The sequence below is a fragment of the Ranitomeya variabilis genome, chromosome 8, assembly GCF_051348905.1.
Source record: "Ranitomeya variabilis isolate aRanVar5 chromosome 8, aRanVar5.hap1, whole genome shotgun sequence".
Classification (NCBI taxonomy): domain Eukaryota; kingdom Metazoa; phylum Chordata; class Amphibia; order Anura; family Dendrobatidae; genus Ranitomeya; species Ranitomeya variabilis.
This window is the reverse complement of record NC_135239.1, coordinates 56,799,636-56,822,888: the sequence shown is the minus strand read 5'-3', so window position 1 is coordinate 56,822,888 and position 23,253 is coordinate 56,799,636. Positions and strand designations below refer to the sequence as shown.

The 23,253-nt window shown below is 42.7% G+C and overlaps 1 protein-coding gene across 12 annotated transcripts in view; it reads right to left on the bottom strand.

The window, feature by feature from the left end:
- Nucleotides 1–23,253, bottom strand: part of HFM1 (helicase for meiosis 1) — a 229,963-nt gene that overhangs the window by 108,032 nt on the left and 98,678 nt on the right. For all 12 annotated transcript variants that reach the window (XR_013218736.1, XM_077278676.1, XM_077278672.1 and 9 more), the window contains 7 exons: nucleotides 21,272–21,315; nucleotides 17,332–17,433; nucleotides 11,154–11,299; nucleotides 10,941–11,035; nucleotides 9,439–9,572; nucleotides 7,022–7,069; nucleotides 4,894–4,974 (listed from right to left, as the gene is read on the bottom strand). Coding sequence is in view for 11 of the 12 variants with exons in the window: in XM_077278676.1 (XP_077134791.1) it covers nucleotides 4,894–4,974; nucleotides 7,022–7,069; nucleotides 9,439–9,572; nucleotides 10,941–11,035; nucleotides 11,154–11,299; nucleotides 17,332–17,433; nucleotides 21,272–21,315 (650 nt within the window). In the remaining variant the exon portion in view is untranslated. The remainder of the gene's footprint in view (nucleotides 1–4,893; nucleotides 4,975–7,021; nucleotides 7,070–9,438; nucleotides 9,573–10,940; nucleotides 11,036–11,153; nucleotides 11,300–17,331; nucleotides 17,434–21,271; nucleotides 21,316–23,253) is intronic.

The following is a 23,253-nucleotide window of genomic DNA, read 5'->3' as shown; positions in this document are numbered from 1 at the left end:
AACCTTTGACTTGTGCACCACTACTGCTGCATAAGCTGTGGCTCTTCTACTTTGTAACCCCTGAGGGGGGGTTAAAGGTGACTTTTGAAATCGGTTCAATTAGGCTTCGGCCTACACTCTGCTCCACCTGCAGAGCCCGGGCTCCAACAACGCTAGTTGCTGTCCGGAAGTGCTGGCTGCACAGAGCCAAACACCTCGCCAATGTGTCAGTGGGGTCCAGCACCGCCAGCTGTTCCCCTGCTGTGTAGCCGGCAACGTGTCCTGCAAAAGCCACGCAGACACAACAGACCCAAAGCTGCCGCCAGTGCAGGCTTCGGCCTACACTCCCCTCCCCCTGCTCCTCCTCCTCCTGCTCCTCCTCCTGCTGTCCCTGGGCTCTAACACACCGCCAGTTGGGGCCCAGATGTGCTAGCTGCACAGAGAAAAACACCAGCCAATGTGTCAGTGGGGTCCAGCACCGCCAGCTGTTCCCCTGCTGTGCAGCCGGCAACGTGTCCTGCAAAAGCCACGCAGACACAAGAACTGAAATTGAAGGGAACCTGTCCCCCCTCCCCCAGGCGTTTGTACGTTTTTAAGGCCACCTTGTACAGCGGTAATGCTGCATGTGTGCAAGGTGGCTCATAAACGTATTCTCCTCGCACATGTGGAACGGAAAACACGTCTAAAATGTGTCCTCTGTGTGACCATTTAACCGTCCCGGTGGTGTGACTTTCCTTTGTAATGACACGCTGCAACCCCCTTGGTAGCGCTGCCCGTCTTCTGGCATCATTGTTTGGCTGCCTGCGCCTCTGCGGCCGCCCTGACCCACACAACGCCCCTCGGTGTCTTATTTCTTGGGACTGCGAGGGTGTGTTTGATGGGCATGAGCAGTGCATCAGTTCGCCTGTCCCTCCTCTCCTTCCGCCTTCTTCAGACTGTGCGGCTTCATGGCCGTGGCATGCGATAAGGGATCAGCTGACGCCACACAGTCTGAAGCAGGTGTAAGAACCCAAGCGAGAGGCGAACATATGTACTGCGCCAGGCCATGAATCCCAGCCCCGCAGTGTTTTAACTATGTCAATACACTGCGGGGCTGTGATTCATGGGCATCGCGAACCGCACCAGCCAACATTAAATGAGGTCAGAAGATGGGCAGCGCTAACAGCGCTAGGCCAGGGGATAACACGACAGCGCAGACTCCTGTACAGCAAATAACAACGCTCAGGAGGCTGCACCCAGCACCAAGGTGGGATTCTTGACATCTGTGCTGCGTCTCATTACAAAGGGAACTCGCGCCTCCAACACAGTTTGACTGTATAAAGGGCTAAATGTTATACGTGTTCCATTCAGCGTGTGCAAGGAGCCAAATTAAAAGAGCAACCTTTGACTTGTGCACCACTACTGCTGCATAAGCTGTGGCTCTTCTACTTTGTAACCCCTGAGGGGGGGTTAAAGGTTACCTTTGAAATTGGTTCGATTAGGCTTCGGCCTACACTCTGCTCCCCCTGCAGAGCCCTGGGCTCCAACACCGCCAGTTGGGGCCCGGTACTGCTAGCTGCACAGAGAAAAACACCAGCCAATGTGTCAGTGGGGTTCAGCACCGCCAGCTGTTCCCCTGCTGTGCAGCCGGCATCGTGTCCTGCAAAAGCCACGCAGACACTTGCTCTTGTACCTTCTGCTCCCCATCCTGGTTCCAGTACCGTCAGCTGGTTCCGGGCAGAGCCTTTGGCTTAGGTGCCTCCCTCTGGGTATCCGAGTTCCACCAACGTCAGGTGGTCCTTGGTAGTGCTTTCAGGCACGGGTACCTCCTGCTTAGTAACCGGGTTCCAGTAACGTCAGCTGGTCCTCGGTAGTTCCATTGGCTCTTGGACCTTCGGCTACCCATCCGGGTTCCAGCACCGTCAGCTGGTTCTCGGCAGTGTCTTTTGCTCTTGTACCTTCTGCTCCCCATCCTGGTTCCAGTACCGTCAGCTGGTTCCGGGCAGAGCCTTTGGCTTAGGTGCCTCCCTCTGGGTATCCGAGTTCCACCAACGTCAGGTGGTCCTTGGTAGTGCTTTCAGCACAGGTACCTCCTGCTTAGTAACCGGGTTCCAGTAACGTCAGCTGGTCCTCGGTAGTTCCATTGGCTCTTGGACCTTCGGGTAGCCATCCGAGTTCCAGTTCCATCAGCTGGTTCTCGGCATTTTCTCAGCCTTCTTGTACCTTCTGCTACATTTCCAAGTTCAAGAGACTAAACACAATGACCCAGAAGACTACCCCTAAGATGACGACGACACCAGAGACGACAACCACCGTGATGACGACGACCCTGGAGACGATGACCCCGAAGACCACCCCGATGACGACGACCCCGGAGACGACGACCCTGAAGACCACCCCGATGACGACGACCCCGGAGACGACGACCCTGGAGACGACGACGACCTGGAAGACCGAGAAGCAGAAGAACAAGAGGCTGCAGAACAAAGAGCAGAAGGACATTAAGCATAACACAAAATATCAGAGCAAAAAATATTATGTAAATTATAAGCAGAAGAAGACTAAGCAGTGTATGGGGGTGAGTCCGTTCCTCCTCGTGGTGCCCCTGGATAAAGCCTGATGCTGCAGGCCAAACTGAACGCGGACAAATGTAACTGTTTTGTGACAGGCAGAACGGAAGGTGTAATCTTCAAACTTTTATAGATAACAACTACGGGAATGCCTGTCACAAATAAGAATATGATGAAGAAGTTGAATATGATGAAGATAATAGTAAAATAAAAAGAATATGAACAATGTAACCCAAAAAATAATAGGTAGAAGATGAAGAAGAAGATGAATAAGGTGAAGAAGTTGATGTCAAAGAAGCTGATGATGAGGATAATTAAGAAGAAAGCGTGGGAGAAGTAAAAAAGAAGGTGAAGGGCGTGGAAGTAGTGAAACATCAATATCTGACATAAAAAAAAAAAAAAAAACATAGTCAAATTCTTTCTAACGCCGAACTTCATAAAAAAAAATAAAAAATCATGCTATTCTATTACATTGGGCTAAACCTCTGTCCCTTTAATATCTCCGCCACGTCCCCCAATACATCCTACAATATTCTTAGTTGTTTTCCTTCATGTAGAATGAACCTACAAGTGTATAAAGGGTTTATTTTGATTCCGATATTTTCGTCCCATTGACTTGCATTGGGATCGGGTATCGGTATCGGATTGGATTCCGATACTGTGACGGTATCGGCCGATACTTTCCGATACCGATACTTTCCGATATCGGAAAGTATCGCTCAACACTAGTCATGATCATGTGTATATGTGCACCTTATTATTACAACACTGGTTAGTCTGGTTTAGCACTAGATACTATGCTTGCATACTATATGCAAGTATAAGAAATAGCACATTATATATATATATATATATATATATATATATATATATATATATATATAAATTAGCACCTTGTAAGATTAATGGATATATTAGCATGCTTTTTAGCAGCATTTTTTTCTTTTCTTCTTTTTTGCACTTTATATATTTATGCTAATTTAGATTTTACATATGGGTATAAGATGAATTAAAAGGCTCCCTAGACTGTTTTGGGGTTTTTTGCAGCCTCTAATTTGGCATTCTTGTACCTGTTTCTTGTTTTGAAAATTCTTTTAAAATTTGGTGAATAAAGATTTATGTGAATTTTATACATTTTGTACTTAAGCTCTGTTTTTCCATTGTAGCTATAAAATGTTATGTATATTAAAGGGGATGTCCAGGTTTTTCACGAAAGTCTGCAGACACGCTTTGTGACTGTAGAGTTTCAAACCCTAAGACCATGCACGTCTAGTCAGAATGTGGCCAGGAGTATGTATATCGCACATCTGTGTCTCATTACTGCATGGTGTCACCGCTAGCATCGGATAATCCTCATAGCATGTACTGTGTGACTGCAGACTTTCGTGACAAGTCTGGACAATTCCATTAATGTATGCCATATTAAAAATCTGAAACATAAAGGCCTCGATTCATCCAAGTGTTTTTATAACACTTTTAAAAGCTGCTAAATATTTGCTCAACGCAAAATCACACACATTTTTTGCGACTTTTTAAGCTTTCATTCTACTTTTAGGGAAGCTCCGACAAAATGAGCAGAGCTGGGGATGGGGCATGGCTATGCCCGCCAGTCCAATTAATAAAAAAATCCTTACTTCAGAAATGTTACTCTAATCCCAAACTGGAGTAACATTTCTGACAAGGAGCATGTCATTGATAAGATGTGCCAAGTTTATTAAGCGTTGTGCACCTTTCAATGAACTTGGAACACCTTATTCTTGCACACCCCACATTAAGATTAGCATAGAAAATGCCAGTCTTAAGAATCAGAGCCTATGTCTTGGATTTTGTATGGCTCTCTGAAATATTGTTGTGTATGCTGGAAATAACATAAGAAATGCAAGAAGGAGGAATAGAAAAATATGGACGGAGAGTCAATAGGTTCAACGATCAACATGTGATTTATTGAGGAATGGTGAATCAGTGTGTTTTAGTGTCAGCCCAACTATGTGGTGAACCTGACCTCTTATTTCACAATAAACACCTATTGGTTTTACCTATCGTCTTTCGCTGCTTAATCGCTAGGATTAACCTTGTTTTTTTATCCTTTCCTTTTTATCTCACTCATGTAATCTGAATTTAGTTCTGAAGCAAGTCACAGCTGGTGACCTTCCACGCTGAGGTGAACTATACAATTTTTGAAGGCGAGTACCAGACCTACCCGCCTTGCTAAGTAATCCAGGTATTCTACCACATCATCCTTTGGAGCGCCCTCTCGTTTTATTTTAGCCCTTTTAATGATACCATAGATGTACATAAAACGTAATGCACGTTTACTTCTTACTACTTTTCAGCGCATTGCAGACTTCATTTTACAATCAGGTACCTGTAGGCTTAAAATTGATTTCTTCATCCATTCTGATTAATCCAACTGATGACAAATCATTAAGATTTCTAAAACAAAGCTCTGTTATAAAAAGGGTTGAATGATTAGTATTCTGGTCCAAAATCATAATTATTCAATTTATTAATTAACTTTGTGACTAGTAAACAGGATAAATTAAAAATATATATATATATACGGTATATATTGCTGTTCATATTCAAAACGCACCCAGTTCACTATTTGGGCTCTTACACAGAGCTGTATTCTTGGTCTACACAATCTCACAATCAGAACCATGTGGACCATTAATAATGTGCCCATACACATGAACACTCGCTCTCTTTCTGTGAAGCATTGCTTCTGGGAGACAATATCCAAATAATGGAGCCTGTACAGCAGCACATGAGGCCATTCTGCCTTTGTAAACTTCCATAAAAGCACTATCCCTGGCTCTGTCATTTTTGCATGAACCTTTGGTTTGCCTAAATAAAAAAGCACTGTTTAAGCTTTTAATAATACCAGTTGATACATAAATGACACCTATACATACCTCACAAAAGATAAAAAGGGATACATACTGCATAACATACCATGTCAATTATTTTATGCTAAGCTACTTTCATAACATCACTCTGTCCTTTACTTGTGCCTACACAGAAATACTTCTCCTCCACACAGTACAATGCCACTATTGTCCCCCACACAGTGTTGGCCCCACACTGTATGATGAACCCAAAGTACCACCTCCCATTATGATGTCCCCGCAGGCACCTCATAGTATGATGCCCCCAAAGTCACCCACACACACAATATGGACCCCTCACAGTCCACTCCACACTGTATGATGCCACCACTCAATGTGATGTCATGATGTTCCACTGCCCCCCCTCCAAACAGTAGGCTACACCCACTGCCCCAACAATAATCATGTAGGAAGGCACCCCAAAAACACAGTATGATGTCCCCCAAAGTCCCCACAAATACTATAATGCCCCACAGCCTTCAACACAGTATGATTCTCTCGCACAGTACAATGACCCCAACACATAGTATGATTCCCCCACAGCTATCGTCACACAGTATAATTCGCTCTCCAGTCGGTAATATGTCACAGAAAATCCTGCACACAGTATGATGCCCCCTCAGCCTCTCCACACAGTATGATGCCCCCACATCCTCCCACAAAGCATGATGCCCCCACAATCCCCAACAAAAAATATGATACCCAAACAGCCACCCACATAGCTTGACTACCCCAAAGTGACCCCATACACAGTAAGTTGCCCCCATAGTGTCCCCTATACACAGTAAGATGGCCCCATATCCTCCCACATAGTATGATGCCACCCACAAATGGTATGATGCCTCTACAGCTCAACAAACTGTATGATGTTCCTACAGCCACCCACACACAGTGAGATAGCTCCACAGCCCCACACATAGCATGAAGCCCAACAGTACATTCCCCCCACACAGTATGATGCCCCACACCCGCAAAACAGTATGACACTACCACAGAGTCCCTTGTCCTTCCCTACCCAATGTCCTCCCTGTACCCAGATTGAATGGTGTACCCTGCTTCACAATTGAATTTGTATTCAACTGTATCTTTGTCCTAGAGACAAAGATACAGTTGAGGATGGGACATTCTTTCAACATCCAGTAACAGTGGTACTGTTCCATTGAATCGGAATTGGTTGACAGGTATGCATATGTAAAACACATAATATTTAACACATGCAAAAATCCACTTGTCCACCATTGAGGACTAAGTGATGGATCTTTTTCCAGAATCTTGATCAGCACTATGACATTATTTTTTTCTATGATCATAATCACACTTAGTAGTATCTGTGCTAAGTATTACAGCATTAATCAAGTAGTATCTGTGCTAAGTATTACAGCATTAATCAAACAGTCCGTTCAAACTGTTAATAATTATGAGGTGGCCGAGAACTGGATCCTCATTGATCTTATATTGATGATGAATTTAAGCCATCAACATTGTGATCCTGTAGAATCCCATTAAAGTGTACATACAAAAATATAATTGTCTATTGCATGTATATAGATAATTACAGGATAATAGATATATTAAAATATAAATAGAAATAACTGCTTAGATTACCCTGCAATTTAGCTTCGATTCCTACTTTATCTAATCCTTGTGGAAAACCTGAAAAAAAAGGTCTGTGTGATTAACTTTGCTTTCAAGCAATAAAATTAAAAGCAACAAAGTGCAATAATAAACCATCAGTTAAAAAACACAATATATTCATAATTGAAGAAAATTCTAAACTTCAGTTGGAGATTAGTGAAAATAAAGACGCAATTTTATTCTTCAAGTTCATACTTCCTTCTATATGCAAATTGCCTCTTCTGAGAAAAAGAGGACTTTACTCTATAGCGCCACCTATTGGAAGTAGCGATCCTACAAGTCACAATCAACCCTCTAACGAGTCGTGCAATATGACTTAGGATAAAAGCCAAATCAGTATCTCAATTCGCAGACACGGTGTTTCGGGCTATTGGCCCTCGTCAGTGCGAAGCATGAGAACTGATTTGGCTAGGTGAGAGGCTCTGGAGTGGGGTCTAAGGGCTAGCGTTTCTCCTTATGGAGAGTGACATACCATCTCTGGCTTGTCAAGGTAAGGAGGCTTATTCGCCGTGCAATGCTCCTCTGGGAATTTAAATATGCGAATTGCCTCTTCTGAGTAAAGAGTAAAGTCCTCTTTTTCTCAGAAGAGGCAATTTGCATATTTAAATTCCCAGAGGAGCATTGCACAGCGAATAAGCCTCCTTACCTTGACAAGCCAGAGATGGTATGTCACTCTCCATAAGGAGAAACGCTACCCCTTAGACCCTACTTCCTTCTATACACTCACTAAAATCTATTTAGAGACATCTTAGTGCCAGGTTTAATTCCAAAGTTGAGAATCACTCTTCAAGTATCTTTTGACCCATTGACATTAACTTTGCTGAGTAACAGTATCACTGTGCCAAAACTGTGATCCAAATATAGTGTTCAACGACCCCTGTTGACCCTTGTGAGTTATGACCCTGAGTTTTGCCCCTAGAACAACAGTAGTAGTAGTTCATACAGATTTATCTTTATTGTAGCGCTGTTCTCTTTTTTTAGTTTAAACTTTTTTGATCCCGTGGATTTGAAACCACCAATTTGTTATTGATTCTGTAAGTAAATGATGGTGTTTTATCTTCACTAGAGTTCTCAAGTACTGACGTGTTTTTTTTTTCTCTCTACCAGGAATAAGAAAAAAAACACAACAGTACTTGAGAACTGCAACAGGTGTCCCACAGATCAGACTCTTGCAGATCGGGAACAGATTGGAGCTGGAGAACAGTCAGTCCAGGAATGCCCTCCTGCCTACTCTCATAATATAACATGAAGCAGCCTGATGCACCTACCTGTGCGGCTAATCTTCCTCCTGCCCTTGCTTTACAGCTGCCTCTTGGCTTTCTATAGTGATGCAACCCAAAGGACAAATTAAGGGACAGGCATTTAGGCTCACCTTCATTCAGATGTCTGTTTTCTTGCACAAGGGGAAAAAATGGATCATTTTTCATCAGTGTGCTAGACTCATTTCAGTCCGTCTGCCTGTTTTTAGTATCATTGTGACATCTGTTTTATTTGTATGCACAAAAAAATATCCAAGCCTATCCTGTCCATTAAACAGACAACACTCACATAACACATAGATGACATCTGTGTGATATATACAGTATATATATATATACTGTATATATATATATATTTATTTATTTTTTATTTTTATTTTTTTTCACCCCACAGAATGCTTGCTTTGAATGGGTGATTTTGATCCAGTAACTACGGTATATCAAAATCAGACATACAGGTATTTTTGTTTCTTGCAGACAATCGGACTGGAAACACAAAACAAAACAACGGGTACGGTATGTGAAAGCACCCATAAAATAAATGGGGAACACATTCTATCAGTAAAAAGCACAGATAAAGCATGTATGTGAAACACAGACATCTGAATGAGGCCTAAAGCTTAAGATTTACATAGTAACATAGTTAGTAAGGCCGAAAAAAGACATTTGTCCATCCAGTTCAGCCTATATTCCATCATAATAAATCCCCAGATCTACATCCTTCTACAGAACCTAATAACTGTATTATTAGGTTTCTAAAGCCTCTAAATCCGCTCACTACTTCACAACTAACTGGTGCAACAAGGTTTGTTTGGATCAGTTCATTTGTAAAAGTGTTTCTTTTTTGCCATTTTGGATAAGACCCAGATTGTTTTCTGATTAATGTCTGCTCCTACCACCATCTGTCTATCATGTTGCATAGATTCTGCCGTCTCTGACCTCAGATTTGTATGACTGTGCTTTTGCTTATTAATCCTGGTACCATGCTTTACCTCCACTCACGTCTGTATACAATTATGGTACTTTGATGATATTTTTACATGGATGCAGAGTTGTTTTTCCATCTAATTATTTTAACCAAAGTGTACAAAATACAAGATTTTTAATATTCCCATATATCATTATTACCATAATGAGAGGGATTCTTCAGTGCTCTGATGTACAAGAAAGTTGATCGTATCCACTCTAAAGCAATGTTAACATCAGTTATAGTATGCAGTGTAATTTCTGCATTCAGATGTTCAACGAGATGCCTGTGCAGGCTGTGGAAAAAGGAAACATACATACCATAACGTTACAGAAAAGTACACATTGTTTTATTAAAACGGACATTTCACAAATTACTAAATTATTTTATGGGGAAAAAAATTTTTGTTTTTAAATGATCCTTTAATAAACGGAGGCAGCAGTCACCGAGATTGAAGATCATGTTTTGTGTTCCCCTATATTGGACTGCTGGATTCAACAAAGTTGAAGTAATTAAACAACATAAAAAATAAGAAAATAAAACTTTCCAAATAAGGTCCATTAACCATACTACATACTAATTAGAGGATATGGATGTCTATAGGTGGCCTCAGTACCTGAAGCAACCATGTTTAACATTTTGACAATTTTGTCTCATCAACCATTAATCGGGCTTGAAAGTTGGAAGTGTTCTCCAATGCTCAGAAAATATGGTACCAAGTGAAGATCTTCAGGATAGCTGAATAATTTTATAATGGGGCAACAACTTCAATACCGTATATAAAATCATACACATAAAAGGCCCTAAGGTGGTCACAGTCATAGGACAAATCTTATGCAGATGATCAATCAACAGTTATCAGTACTAAATTTACCAATAACATGCAGATTTACCTGACTTACAGATAATCGACACTGCTTGTCTGAAAAGTAAACAAAACATCAAGTAGAAAAATCCATCCCTTCGATCCCAGATTCCCCAAAAGTTAAACCCAAGCCAAAGATTTCCCAGACACCATAGGAAATAGCCATGTGACCACATCAAAATCTGTGAAACGCATCAGCAAAAATCCTGTTTCTATTGCCAGCTGATTAAAACTCTTCAGGCCTTCTATTTGGCATAAATCATATATATTTTAATAACTGATTGTTGTTGCAGGTGACTGTGCACCATTTCCTATTTCTGGATATTATATAACAGGTATTCAACATTTTCCCCTATAGAGATTCCCACCTACCAGTACCCACTCCTAAAGCAGTAAAGTGGCTAAAAGAAGTGACCGGTCCATTCTTCTAGCTCCACTATATTATACATTGAATTAAAAGGAAAAAAACACAGACGGCAAAGCCGCTGCAAAATACATCAAGAAAGACATCAGAAAACACACTTCTGGGAAAACATGGCTGGTGTTTTCCCAAAGAATCTTCTCCTTAAAAAATGATGTGGCTAAGCTAGTGTCTAAAAGATAATACTAATAACCTATATTACACAGCTTCTTATTGTCCCTGGTACTTTCCATCTGAAAACAAAATCGAAACACTTAAAGTTTACATGGACATACAGCCTTATTTAACTCTGGCTGATTATACTATTCTTTACATATAATCTTAGCTATAGTACGACTCTGTCAAAAGTTAAAATATTTTATAGGATGAACACTGACCTGCTTTCAATGGTATCCGCTCCATCTAGCATCTGTACATACTTCACTTTAGTGCTTACCCTTGTCATGATTACCGCTATGGCTGTCGTATCAAACTGGCAACAAACAATTAAATATATACTTAAAGTATTACTCTAAAGTAAATATAAATATATATATGGCCAGCAATATGTGTAGTGGAAAGTAGTGTTCCAGTACAGCAAGCATACTTACCTGAGGTCTTCCAGCCCTGCCAATCATCTGCAGCATGTCCGTCTCGCTGTACTCCTGAAACATTCCAGATGCATAATGCATGGTTGATTTTATGATGACTAAATGGGCAGGAAGGTTAACACCCATAGCCAATGTGCTAGTGGTAACTAAGTAAAAAAAAAAAATAAAGACTAAAATCATTATCAATCTTTAAAAATGAAGAAATATACTAAATTAAGAAATTAATATGCCATAATGTCAGATTTAGAGGGCCGTACAACAGAAAGCCATATACAGCTTTAAAATGATTGTATGCTCATAAAAAGTAAGGCTGAATTTACACAACCATATTTTCCACGAGCGAACAATCTTAAACCTTTTCTTTTTTTACTGCAAAAAAAGGGAGTTTTTTTATCAACGTACTAGAAACGATTTTAATCTGTTTTTGGACAGTTTGTCTGTTTTTATTATCTGAGTATAATCAGTTTTTAGTGTACTCAAAAAAAAAAAAAAAAAAAGCTCTAAAGACAGATTCTCGGGTAGTTCAGTGTTTGGTCCATGGAGCTTAACAGCTCATTTACCTATATGAAAAACATGGATTTATCGGGAGTAAAACATTGGATATGTAGATATCAAGGCATCAATTTATTCAGATTTCTGTGACCCGCATGCCCATATAGACTGCTTAGGAGGGATTGCCTTTCATACGCCTGCTAGAAATAGCTGAGTGATGGACTTGTCTCTCTCTCCCATTCCCTTCACAAGACCCCAAGCTAACTATAAGTATATCTAGATTTGGCCATCATTAAAGTGAACCTGTCAGCAGGACTGTGCTCAGTAACCTACAGACACTGTCAGGATGGCGCCGTTATGCTGATTAAAATGATACCTTGGTTGATGAAATCCATCTTGTGGTTGATATTTAATCTTTATTTGTAGTTTTTAGTTAATGAAATTCTCGTGCTCCAGGGCGGCCTGTGGACAGGACTGTGGGTGGCGGGTGGGCAGGGCTTTATATGGTGATCTGCTTACATATGCATCCTTATGGACTTATGACAGGTCACTGATCCTTCACTGACCTGCCTCCTATTTTACATACTGCATTTACTATTGCGGCGTTGCAAAAAAAAATTCAACTTCATCAAAATGGCGGCGAAGCCTGTGCTGTAGCATGATGCATGTCAAATATGTATATATGAATTTATGCTTTATTCCTATAGCATTGTGGGGTAAAAAAATATATATCTTCCTCAAAATGGCGGCGGTGCCTGCGCAGTAGCATCTATCGTGTTCCGATAGATGTTACTGTGAAAGCGCCACCACCGGCGCCATTTTGATGGAGAAAAGAGGTCATAAGCCCTTACCGATGCATATGTAAGCAAAGCACCACAAAAAGCCTGGCCCACAGGCCACCCGAATCTTATTAACTGAACACTACAAATACAGATTAAACAACCATAAGACGGATTTCATCAATCCAGGTATGAATTTAATCAGTATAACAGCGCCATCCTGACAGTGTCTGTAGTTTATTGAGCAAAATCCTGCTGACAGGTTCGCTTTAATTGTAACAGTGCTGCTGGTGCCCCTGCATGGTGTCCCCCTTCCTAAACCGAAAATGCCCTCTAAGCCAGCAGAGGGCCTACCTCTAAGCCACAACATATAAACCTATAAAAAAACCTGCTGGGTTGTAAAATCCAAAACCAAGTATAAATGAAAATTCACAACCAAACAGAAGAGGTAGCAAAGAACCAATGATTTTTATTAAGATGACATATACATAATAGTGCGATACTTAAATGTGGACAAAAACGGTGAAAGGGAGGACGTGCCACTAATACCACCAGCAAAAGCAGATGTTAATAAGTTGCTGGAGGCGGACACAACACGTTCAGGCGACCTGACTCCACAACCACGCTGGGGAATGCCCAGGAATGAGACCAATGGCACACAGTGATGTAACTAAATAGCTAGGACCTCCAAATGGATAAAGTAAAAATAAAAGTTAAAATAACCCATAAAACCATGGAACGGATCCATTAAGAATGGTATAAAACCACATGTGTGGTATTAGATGACATAATCACTGTGCCAGATCAAAGACAGGGCATAAGGATGTAACTAGCAGCGGTACCTCCAAGTCTGAGGGAAAATGTATGCATGCTAAGGATGGTAAAGGACATTACCTTGAGACATGGTTGCAACCGGGCACCAGCGTGGTGTGGGCAGGAAGAGACCTCGACGTACGTTTCGCCTTAAAGGGCTTCGTCAGGAGGCGTGGCTAAATGCTGGATGGGTTGGGAAATATATAGGGGTAGAAAATGCTACACTGTCCAATCGGCGCGCACCCATCATGATGCGGAAGCCCCCGGCCGGCGGATGCAGCGGCGCACCATGGGACATGGGCGGGAGGACGAACGTCATCTCCGCCCATTCCCATGGCATCGCCGCAAACACCCGACCCGGCCGGGGGCACCACAGCGCATGCGTGGGGCGCGCTCAGGACAGAAAGCCGATACCGCCACGAAAAATAATGCAGCGGACTACCCAGGAAGAGGTAAAGGGACTGGGAGGTGGTGTGCTGTCAGCTAGGCGCGCATCCATCATGATGCGGAAAACCCCGGCCGGCGGGTGCAGCAGCTCACCATGGGGCGTGGGCGGGAGGACAAACGTCATCTCCGCCCATCCCCACGGCAACGCCGCAAACACCCGACACGGCCGGGGGCGCCACAGCGCATGCGTGGAGCGCGCTCCGGACCGAAAGGTGGATGAAGGAGGCCGGTACCAAAGATGAAAAAGATGAAACGAGGTATATGGGCCAAAAAGGAGAAAAGGGGATAAGAGAGGCAAGGAAATACATAGGCGCACCACTACCGGGTGGCAATTAACAGACCCACAGGTGGGAAATATTTCAATTACAAAACAATAATATAATGAGATGTGCCCTGCCTGGCACGGAATTGCAGAGTGTGGAAATAATATCTGAACCTATAATAGGGAATGGAAATAGAAGTAGTACCAAAATTTCACACTCTGCAGAACCGTGCAACACAATATCAAAAACTATAATAGAAATATGCTGAGGTGCAAAACATACAAAACATTAATATACTGCTGAATAGATGGCATACAAAACAGCATAACAATACTGATGGTAATAACACCACTCATTATATCCGATTAATAAATCCGATAAAGTCCCCCTTCCCCCTCCATGCAGGGAATGTCTCTCGGCGTGTTACTACTGCTACTTCCTGCTTTCTGTATGTGCGCGCCGCAGTGAGTTGTGAGGCCCCCTTTCCTTGTGTGGCCAGGGCCTGAACGGTATCCCCTGGTCCCGGTGTGGTGAGTCCTGTGTCAATAGTTCCCTGGTCCTTGAGTAGCCAGTCCTGTATCCTCATACCCTTATTCCTGGGCACCCTGTGCCTGAACTTAGTTCCCTGGTCCCTGAGTGTCCAGTGCCTGAACCTCATCCCCTAGTCCCGGAGTGGCCAGGGCCTGAACCTCATCCTCTAGTCCCAGAGCGCACACTGCATTAACCTCATCCACTGGTCCAGGAGCGGCCAGTGCCTGAACCTTGTCCCCTGGTCCAAGAGTGGCCAGGGCCTAAACCTTGTCCCCTGGTCCATGAGCAGCCAGTGACTGTACCTTGTCCCCTGACCCCGGAGTGGCCAGTGCCTGAACATTGTCTCCCGGTCCTGGAAGGGCCAGTCCTGTTTCCAAAGTCAACTGGTCCCAGTGTTGAGTCACCCGCCAGGGCCGTGGGGTACCCGGTACCGGGTCTGGTGTTCACAGGGGAATGTGACAGTGGCGACCAGGTCCATGGCCCTGGGCGCCCATGAAAAAGGGGAAAGTTTTTAAAAGGGATTTGGTGAATAGAGTTTGTTCGTGACGCCACCTGTGGTATTCGGTCAGTGTGGACCGACGCTGCTTTAAGGGGTCCTCGGGAGTGATGTTATGGCAGCTAGATGGTATACCTTCCCACAGGTGAAGTGTATCCCCAGGGCTCCCGATGTGTAGATGGAAGATGGTAAATGGCGCAGTAAAGAACGAGGACACAGGTTTGCAGTCTCTTTACCTGGTTTACTGAAGACTTCAGGCAGCCACAGTCCAGTGTACCAGATCACAGGGCAGGCAGGGTCCGACCAGCTTGGAAGCGAATCCAGAGTCTCCTTTACCAGGTGGAGTTAAAAGCCTTCCTCTAGCGAGGTGGTGCTGTAGTCCCTTACTGCCTATGGCTTCAGATAAGGTCCTCACAGTTCTTCTCTCTGTCCCCCTTATAGGATAGGACAATACCTGCATGACAGGTAACTCAAGCCTTTTTACAGGGACTCTAGCATGCCCAGGGCTCCATGTGTTACTGTGTCTCAGGTGTGTGTGGTGGACAGGTAACTTGCAGTTAAGCTGTCCTGACGGTTTCTGCTGTAAGTCGTAGAGTCCCTTACAAACTCTGTGGTCCGGCTACCGGTTATCTGCGCCTCAGAGGGAGGCAGCCTTCTCTTAGCTGGTCTCTCCTGATGTTACTCTTCTGTGCTTCGCTCTCCTTCACGCTCACTGAACAATGTTCGGCTTTCTGTATGTCTCTTTCCAGGAGCTGTAGTTCTTCAGACTACACGGCCCCTTCAGACCTTCTGACACTCTATGTCGGTCTGCTCTCTCCTCTGTCTCTCACTTTATGAACCCTTTCCCTCCAGATCAGAATATATTTATAGGGGAGTTCACCCTAAACTAGGCTTAGAGCTCCCCCTTCTAGCCTGGAGTGTGAACATGTTGTATGCATTGTGGTTACCTGATAAAAGATATCCTTCATCGCTTCCAAACGTAACATCACTCTCCCCATGAGGAAAACAATGCTACTGTGATGACCAGGACCCTGGGGCGCCACACTGTGGCCAGGGCTTAAACACTATTTCCCGGTTCATGAGTGACCCTGATCCTGAATCCAAGACAGGCATGTCTGAACTAAGCCCTAAAGTAGTGTGAGCGTACCTGACCCCTGGGGTCAGCAGCTGCAATATCGGATTCTGCTCAGGAGTGGTACCTGGAGGCTACCTGCCGCACAAGCCTGACCTCACCACTAGAGGCTTCAGTGAACACCAAGGTAGCCGCTTATTTACGCCCCTTCCTGCATAGGCACAGTCCTGTGGCACAGTGGGTCCACAAATCCACGTGCACCATGACTGGGCATAACAATCTTCTTGGCCTAGCCATGGCCACAACACTAATGTAGCAATACCTTCACAAGTTGCAACATGCAATGCACTTACATTGATGTCAATGACTGTTGTCTTCCTAATATAACCTTATCTAAGGTGTTTGACAATCTGATGGCAATATAACATCAGTCTGCATTACAGTTATCAATATATCATGCCTAAAGCGAGCAAAATAATAATTATAACTGAAAAAAAAAAAGCGGAACTAAAAAACAGACTGGTATATTCCAACTGATTCACTTTGGCTCGATGGAAATGAATTGGATGATTTGCTAAATATATATATATATATAAAAAATTTTTTAAAAAGATGGTGACCTTAACCAAAAGCTAGGCTCACATGTTGCAGTTGCGTTATGGGTTTTTTTTGCCATAATTGCAGCTAAAACACATTGTTTTGCAGCAATTCACAAAAAAAGTAGCAATATGTTCCAGTTCTACTGGGATTGGAGCAATTAAAAATATGGTATGTAAAACCAGTCTAAGGATTCATTCCTTCATCTGATTTGTAGACCCAGACAACTGTCCTATTTAAAGTCATTGGGGTCACTAAAGCACTGTTACTGTTATTATCATAATGTGACTGATGATCACAGCAATGAAGGTGAATCTAGCATTACTGACTCACGATACCGAGATGGCATACTCATCGCATGTGATTTATAAGATCATCCAACATCGTGTCTTTTGTTTGCATCAGTGTTTCCCTAACTCCAGTCCAGTTTTCACAGACCCCCATAGGTAATATTTTAAGGATTTCCTTAGTATTGTACAAATAATAGAATTATTATCAAGGCATCAGAAACAGCCACAGGTTCCATTATTGGTGCAATACTAAGGAAATCCTGAAATCATGATCTATCGGGCGGGCCGGGAGGAGTGGAGTTTGGGAATCACTGGTTTGTGTCAAGAAAATACGTCCTTATCGTTTCCAAGTAGCTTTGAAAATTTTGATTAGAATAATTATTTTGCTATGTACGTACAAAGTACTGGTAGGTCTCCAACAGTAAAGATTGCTTCAATTATTTTTCTGTCTGATACATCCACACCAGCATGGTGGTATCCCACACCATATAGTACAAGATCTGCAATGATATTGGTAGATTAATTACACTTCCAAATATAAGCAGGTTTTCTTTTCCAACAACTATAAAACTACAATTTCAAAATTTTGTTTGAAATCTCATCCTCTTTAGTAGATACCGCATTTTACACCTGCAACTCTGAATATGCTGACAGTGCAACACTTTGGGGCAGATATTATTTAAACAGTGTACAAATGCGATGTGTTGGCATTGTACAAGGGAAGCAGACTGTTGTTCAGAAGACACATGGGGAAGAAGACAGGACCAGGATAGGAAGAAATGCGAAGTAGGTGTCTGGAAGACTCACATGTGAGTGTTGCACAGGGAGACTGTAGCAAAAAAAACATAATTGTGAGGTTGGAGAGATCCAGCCACAAACTGGGTAATCAAAGAAAGTAGGGGAAAGAGCAGAGTTTCAACGCCAACCTAAGGCTGGCCATACACATTAGATGGCTGTCGGGTCGAAAGATGCTTACATAGATGACACTCCCATACACAGGAGTACTCGGTTGCCCGAGCGCTCCTGTATTCACTAGGTGAAAGCGGCCGGCTTATCTCAGGAATAACAATGAGATAGGCAATCCAAAATCGGACATGGGAGATCAACATCTTTCCGGACCATCAGTCAGCCTGCGCCTCCATACATATTAGACTGTAGGCAGAACCAGTCAATATAGGCAGGTTCAGCCAACATTTTTCTAATATGTATGGGGGCCTCTAGTCACAATTTAAAGCCAGAGTGCAACCCCAACACAAGCACAATATTTGAGGTTCCAGCTGCAACAGAGTGAAGCATATTGCATTTGAAGAGTAATGGCCCATTTAGATGGACAGATGATCAGCGAACAAGTATTTAGATTAACGCTTGTTCCCAAATATCGTTCACTCTAAATAGACCAGCAAGAACCCGACAGACAATGAAAACACTCGTTTGTTCGGTGTGATCATTTTTAAGCTGGCTTAAAAAACATTGTTATTGGTCGAAATGGGACATGTGTTGCCGATAAAATTATATTCTATGTACACAGAAGGATTGTACCAGCGATCATACTGTGTGCAGAGAATTGTGGTCAGTCTGTCTAAAAGAAGCCAAAAAACAACCACTGATCAGCTTGCATGTTGTCGATCAGTGGTCGATTTACTGGCCAGGTCAACACGTTAAAATCAGAAAAAGTAAGTCATCATCAGTTAAAAAGGCACCTGGAGAAAAAATTGCATAATCTAATAGTATACGAAATCAAGGACTATATTGAATTGTTGTGGCTAGTAGAATCTGTTTAAAGGGAGTCAGGTGATTTTAGTATAGTATAGTATATATATACAGTATATAGTAAATACTGTAATGGAAGCGCAGCCTTTTGTGAAGCTGTCGGCGCGGACAAGCGGTGGAATCCGCGTCGGCAGCTTCACAAAAGGCTGCGCTTCCATTACAGTCCTCATACCTGCGCCTTCCTGAACAGGGCCGCACATTTCCTTGCCTGCTCTTTATGACACGATATTTACTTCACTTACAGTACATAACTGATGAAGGTCGCTGTTTATGACCGAAACGTTTTGCTGTTACTGCATTTGGAATAAATACACCGCTTGCATTTACTATAAGTTGAGTGCAAGGTTTTTGTTATACATTACGAGTTCATAGACACCAAACATGACTAGGTGACGTTTTATCTAAGTGGTGAAAAAAAAATCCAAACTTTGCTAAAAAAAAAAAAAAAAATTGCGCCATTTTCCAATACCCGTAGCGTCTCCATTTTTCGTGATCTGGGGTTGGTTGTCGGCTTATTTTTTGTGTTCCAAGCTGACGTTTTTATTGATACCACTTTTGTGCAGATACATTCTTTTGATAGCCCGTTACTGCATTTTAATGCAATGTCGCGGTGACCAAAAAAACGTAATTCTGGCGTTTCAAATTTTTTCCTTGCTACGCCGTTTAGCGATCAGGTTAATGCTTTTTTTTATTGATAGATTGGGCGATTCTGAACGTGGCGATACCAAATATGTGTAGGTTTGATTTTTTTTTTATTGTTTTATTTTGAATAGGGTGAAAGGGGGGTGATTTAAACTTTTATATTTTTTTTATTTTTTTCACATTTTTTTTACTTTTTTTTTTTTTTTTACTTTTGCTATGCTTCAGTAGCCTCCATGGAAGGCTAGAAGCTGGCACAACTGGATCGGCTCTGCTACATAGCAGCGATCATCAGATCGCTGCTATGCAGCAGAAATGCAGGTGTGCTATGAGCGCCGACCCCAGGGTGGCGCTCACAGCTAGCGGGGATCAGTAACCATAGAGGTCTCAAGGACCTCTATGGTTACAATATAGAAGCATCTCTGACCCCCGATCATGTGATGGGGGTCGGCGATGCACGTATTTCCGGCCGCGCGGCCTGAAGCGGTAGTTAAATGCCGCTGTCTGCGTTTGACAGCGGCATTTAACTAGTTAATAGTGGCGGGTGAATTGAGATTTCACCCGCCACTATTGCGGGCACATGTTAGCTGTTCAAAACAGCTGACATGTCCCGGATTTGATGCGGGCTCACCACCGGAGCCCGCATCAAAGCGGGGCTTCTGACCTCGGACATACTATCCCGTCCGAGGTCAGAAAGGGGTTAAACCTGACAGGGCACACTTGTGAAGTGAAAACCATTCCCGGTGACTACCTCTTGAGGCTATGTGCACACGTCAGGATTTTGTCAGGATTTTGTCAGGAATTTTTCAGGATTTTGTCAGGATATTTCCTCAGGATTTGTAGCCAAAACCAGGAGTGGAACAATTAGAGGAAAAGTATAATAGAAACATATGCACCACTTCTGCATTTATCACCCACTCCTGGTTTTGGCTACAAAACCTGATGAAAAAGCCTGACAAAATCCTGACAAAATCCTGACGTGTGCACATAGCCTGAAGCTCAACAAGAGAATGTCAAGAGTGTGCAAAGCAGTCATCAAAGCAAAAGGCGGCTACTTTGAAGAACCTAGAATATAAGACATATTTTCAGTTGTTTCACACTTTTTTGTTTAGTATATAATTCCACATGTGTTAATTCATAGTTTTGATGCCTTCAGTGTGAATGTACAATTTTCATTGTCATGATAATACAGAAAAATCTGTAGATTTAGATCTTTAGAAGGAAAAAGACCTTTAGGAGGCAGTGAAATTTTTTTTTTCATGCTAATTTTGCTTGTAACGAGGACTGGTATATTAACCCCAATTACAGGGCAAATTCAGACTCCTCAATGCGCCAGATCTGCCAACACCCAGCAGCTTCTGCACATTTATAACATGCAACGTCAAACCCGCAGCGGCCAAATGTTGCAGCATATAGGATGGGATTTGAAGAAATCCCATCTCCACTATGCGTGCAGGGAAGCCTCCGGCTTCCCTACAGAGAAGGACATGCAGCGCGTCTTTCGAGACTGTAGTATGTCAATTTGAGCGTCTCTGCAAGATAAATGTTTCGTCCAATGTATTGGGAGCGATGATTCCGCATGGTTCAGTGAAAATGGCCTGGTGGAAAGGAGGGTAATGTAACATCTTTGGAAGCAGCTCCTGATAGAATCGGCTCTCAACTAGACCCTGTCCAATCAATAAGGCAGCAAAAAAAAAAAAAACTCTTCCAAGATGCTTCTAAAAAATGTTTGAAAAAACTTCAGGAAACGAAAAACTCCTAAAATTCCTGAAAGAAAGGGCGTTACCTGAAACGATTTCCACTAGAAAACTTTTTGAAAAAAAAGGAAAGCTATGTTCACAACCCTCACTGCTTGTCGTTAACCACAAGACCACAGTAGCAAAAAGTAAGAGCTTGCCATATTATTAGAATTAGGAATTAGAAACCTACCACGCAATTTAGAATCTTTTATAGAATTGACAGCCATCAGAAGCCTAGCATTGTAGAAGGGAAAAAGATTATTTCAACTAGTAAATTCAACGTATAAACTTCTTTTCATTAATACATATTCAATATAGGGAAAACAACTGATAGCATTTTTGTGATATACTTTCACAATTCTGTCTTTGTTGTGGCCATTAAGAAACGTTTGTCTGAATAAGGGCTAATACCTTTTTGTACCCTCAATCACTAATCTTGCAGCAGGTATTTGCTATTTAAAGAGGTTGTCCCCTACTTCAACATTAGAATCGGTCATCAACGTCTCATCGATGGTGATGTGACTCCCAGCATAACCGCTAATCAGCTGTTTTGGTGCCGGCGCTGTCAGAGCTTCTCTGTCTATTGATAGTGATCGCGGCTGGGTCCTGCAGATCCAACAATTAATCCACTCACTATTAGTAGACGGAGCAGCTCCATAACTGAGCACTTCTGACTGGCACCAATAACAGCTGATCAGGTGTCACACCCTCAACAATCAGGGATTTATGACCTATACTAATAATAGGTAATCAATGTTGAAGTAGTGGACAACCCGTTTAATCTGAGAGCAGTATAATGTAGGGACAGAGAACCTGATTCTAGGGATGTGTCCCTTGCTCAGCAGCTTGGTGTAGTTTGAATACAATCAATGTTTTATCAGCAGGAGATTATCACTGCAGAACTATGTATCCCATGACAGGCAGTCAGAAAATCTGTGCAATCCCCTGCCCCATCACTGATTAGCAGCTTGCTGACAATATACAGTGTACACAGGAAGCTGCTAAACCGCACATGTGTGGGCGGGATTATACACAGCTCAGCATTCTGAACACTGCTACATTTCGATCAGAGAAACCAGTGATTCTATCAAAACTGTGCTAGCAGCCCATTTAGTGATAAATTGCTGGAATCAGAGTCTCTGCCCCCACATCATGCTGCTCTCAGAATCTGTAGCAAAAACCTGCAGACAGATTCCCTTTGACTTTCCATCAGTCTGCTGTCAGTTAGTGCCTGGGTGCAGTAAGCGTATGTGCACACGTAGTTGGAAGCTCTGCGGATTTTTCCGCACCTGTTTTGAGAAATCCCAAGGTAAAAAGCACTTCATTTTACCTGTGGATTTATCCCGGATTTTATGCGTTTTTTGTGCGGATTCCACCTGCGGTTTTACACCTGCAGATTCCTATTATGAAGCAGATGTAAACCGCTGCGGAATCCGCACAAAGAATGAACATGCTGCGGAATAAACAATGCGTTTGCACGTGTTTTCTTTCCGCAGCATGTGCACTGCGGATTTTGTTTTCCATAGGTCTACATGGTACTGTAAACTCATGGAAAACAGCTGCGAATCCGCAGCGTCAAAACCGCTGCGGATCTGCAGCAAAATCCGCAACGTGTGCACATAGCCTTATAGCGGCGGCTCACTATGTACTAAGCAATCACTGAAGCCGCACTGCTCATGCCTTTGACTGAAAGCCAGAGACTGACGAGAGGAATAAAGTAAATTTCCTCCTTGGAGCTGGGCTCTCAGTGCGGCGGCCCCACGGCTTTAGAATGACATTAACCTACATATTGACCCCACATCTGCAGGTCAATAGCAATATTTGACATGACATGTTCCCTTTAAGCTTCTAAAAATCACATTTCAGCAGCCAACCCATCAGAAATCTTAATCAGGATTATAATCAAAGGTAACACCCATATATAAATAACACCGGATACTGTTCACTATAGGCTACTGCTACAGTTCACCTCCTCCCACTCTCTGCGCAATGACCACTGCACAGATCACAGACCATGCCAAGAAAACAATTTATAACAAGGAGAAACACATCTCCTGACTATTGTTTCCATGTAACTGCTGTAATACATATCTCTGAAAGCTCAGGCAAGATGAATGTCCCCATAATCATGTATAGAAATAGAATAAAAAATAAAATCAACGATTACAAAAT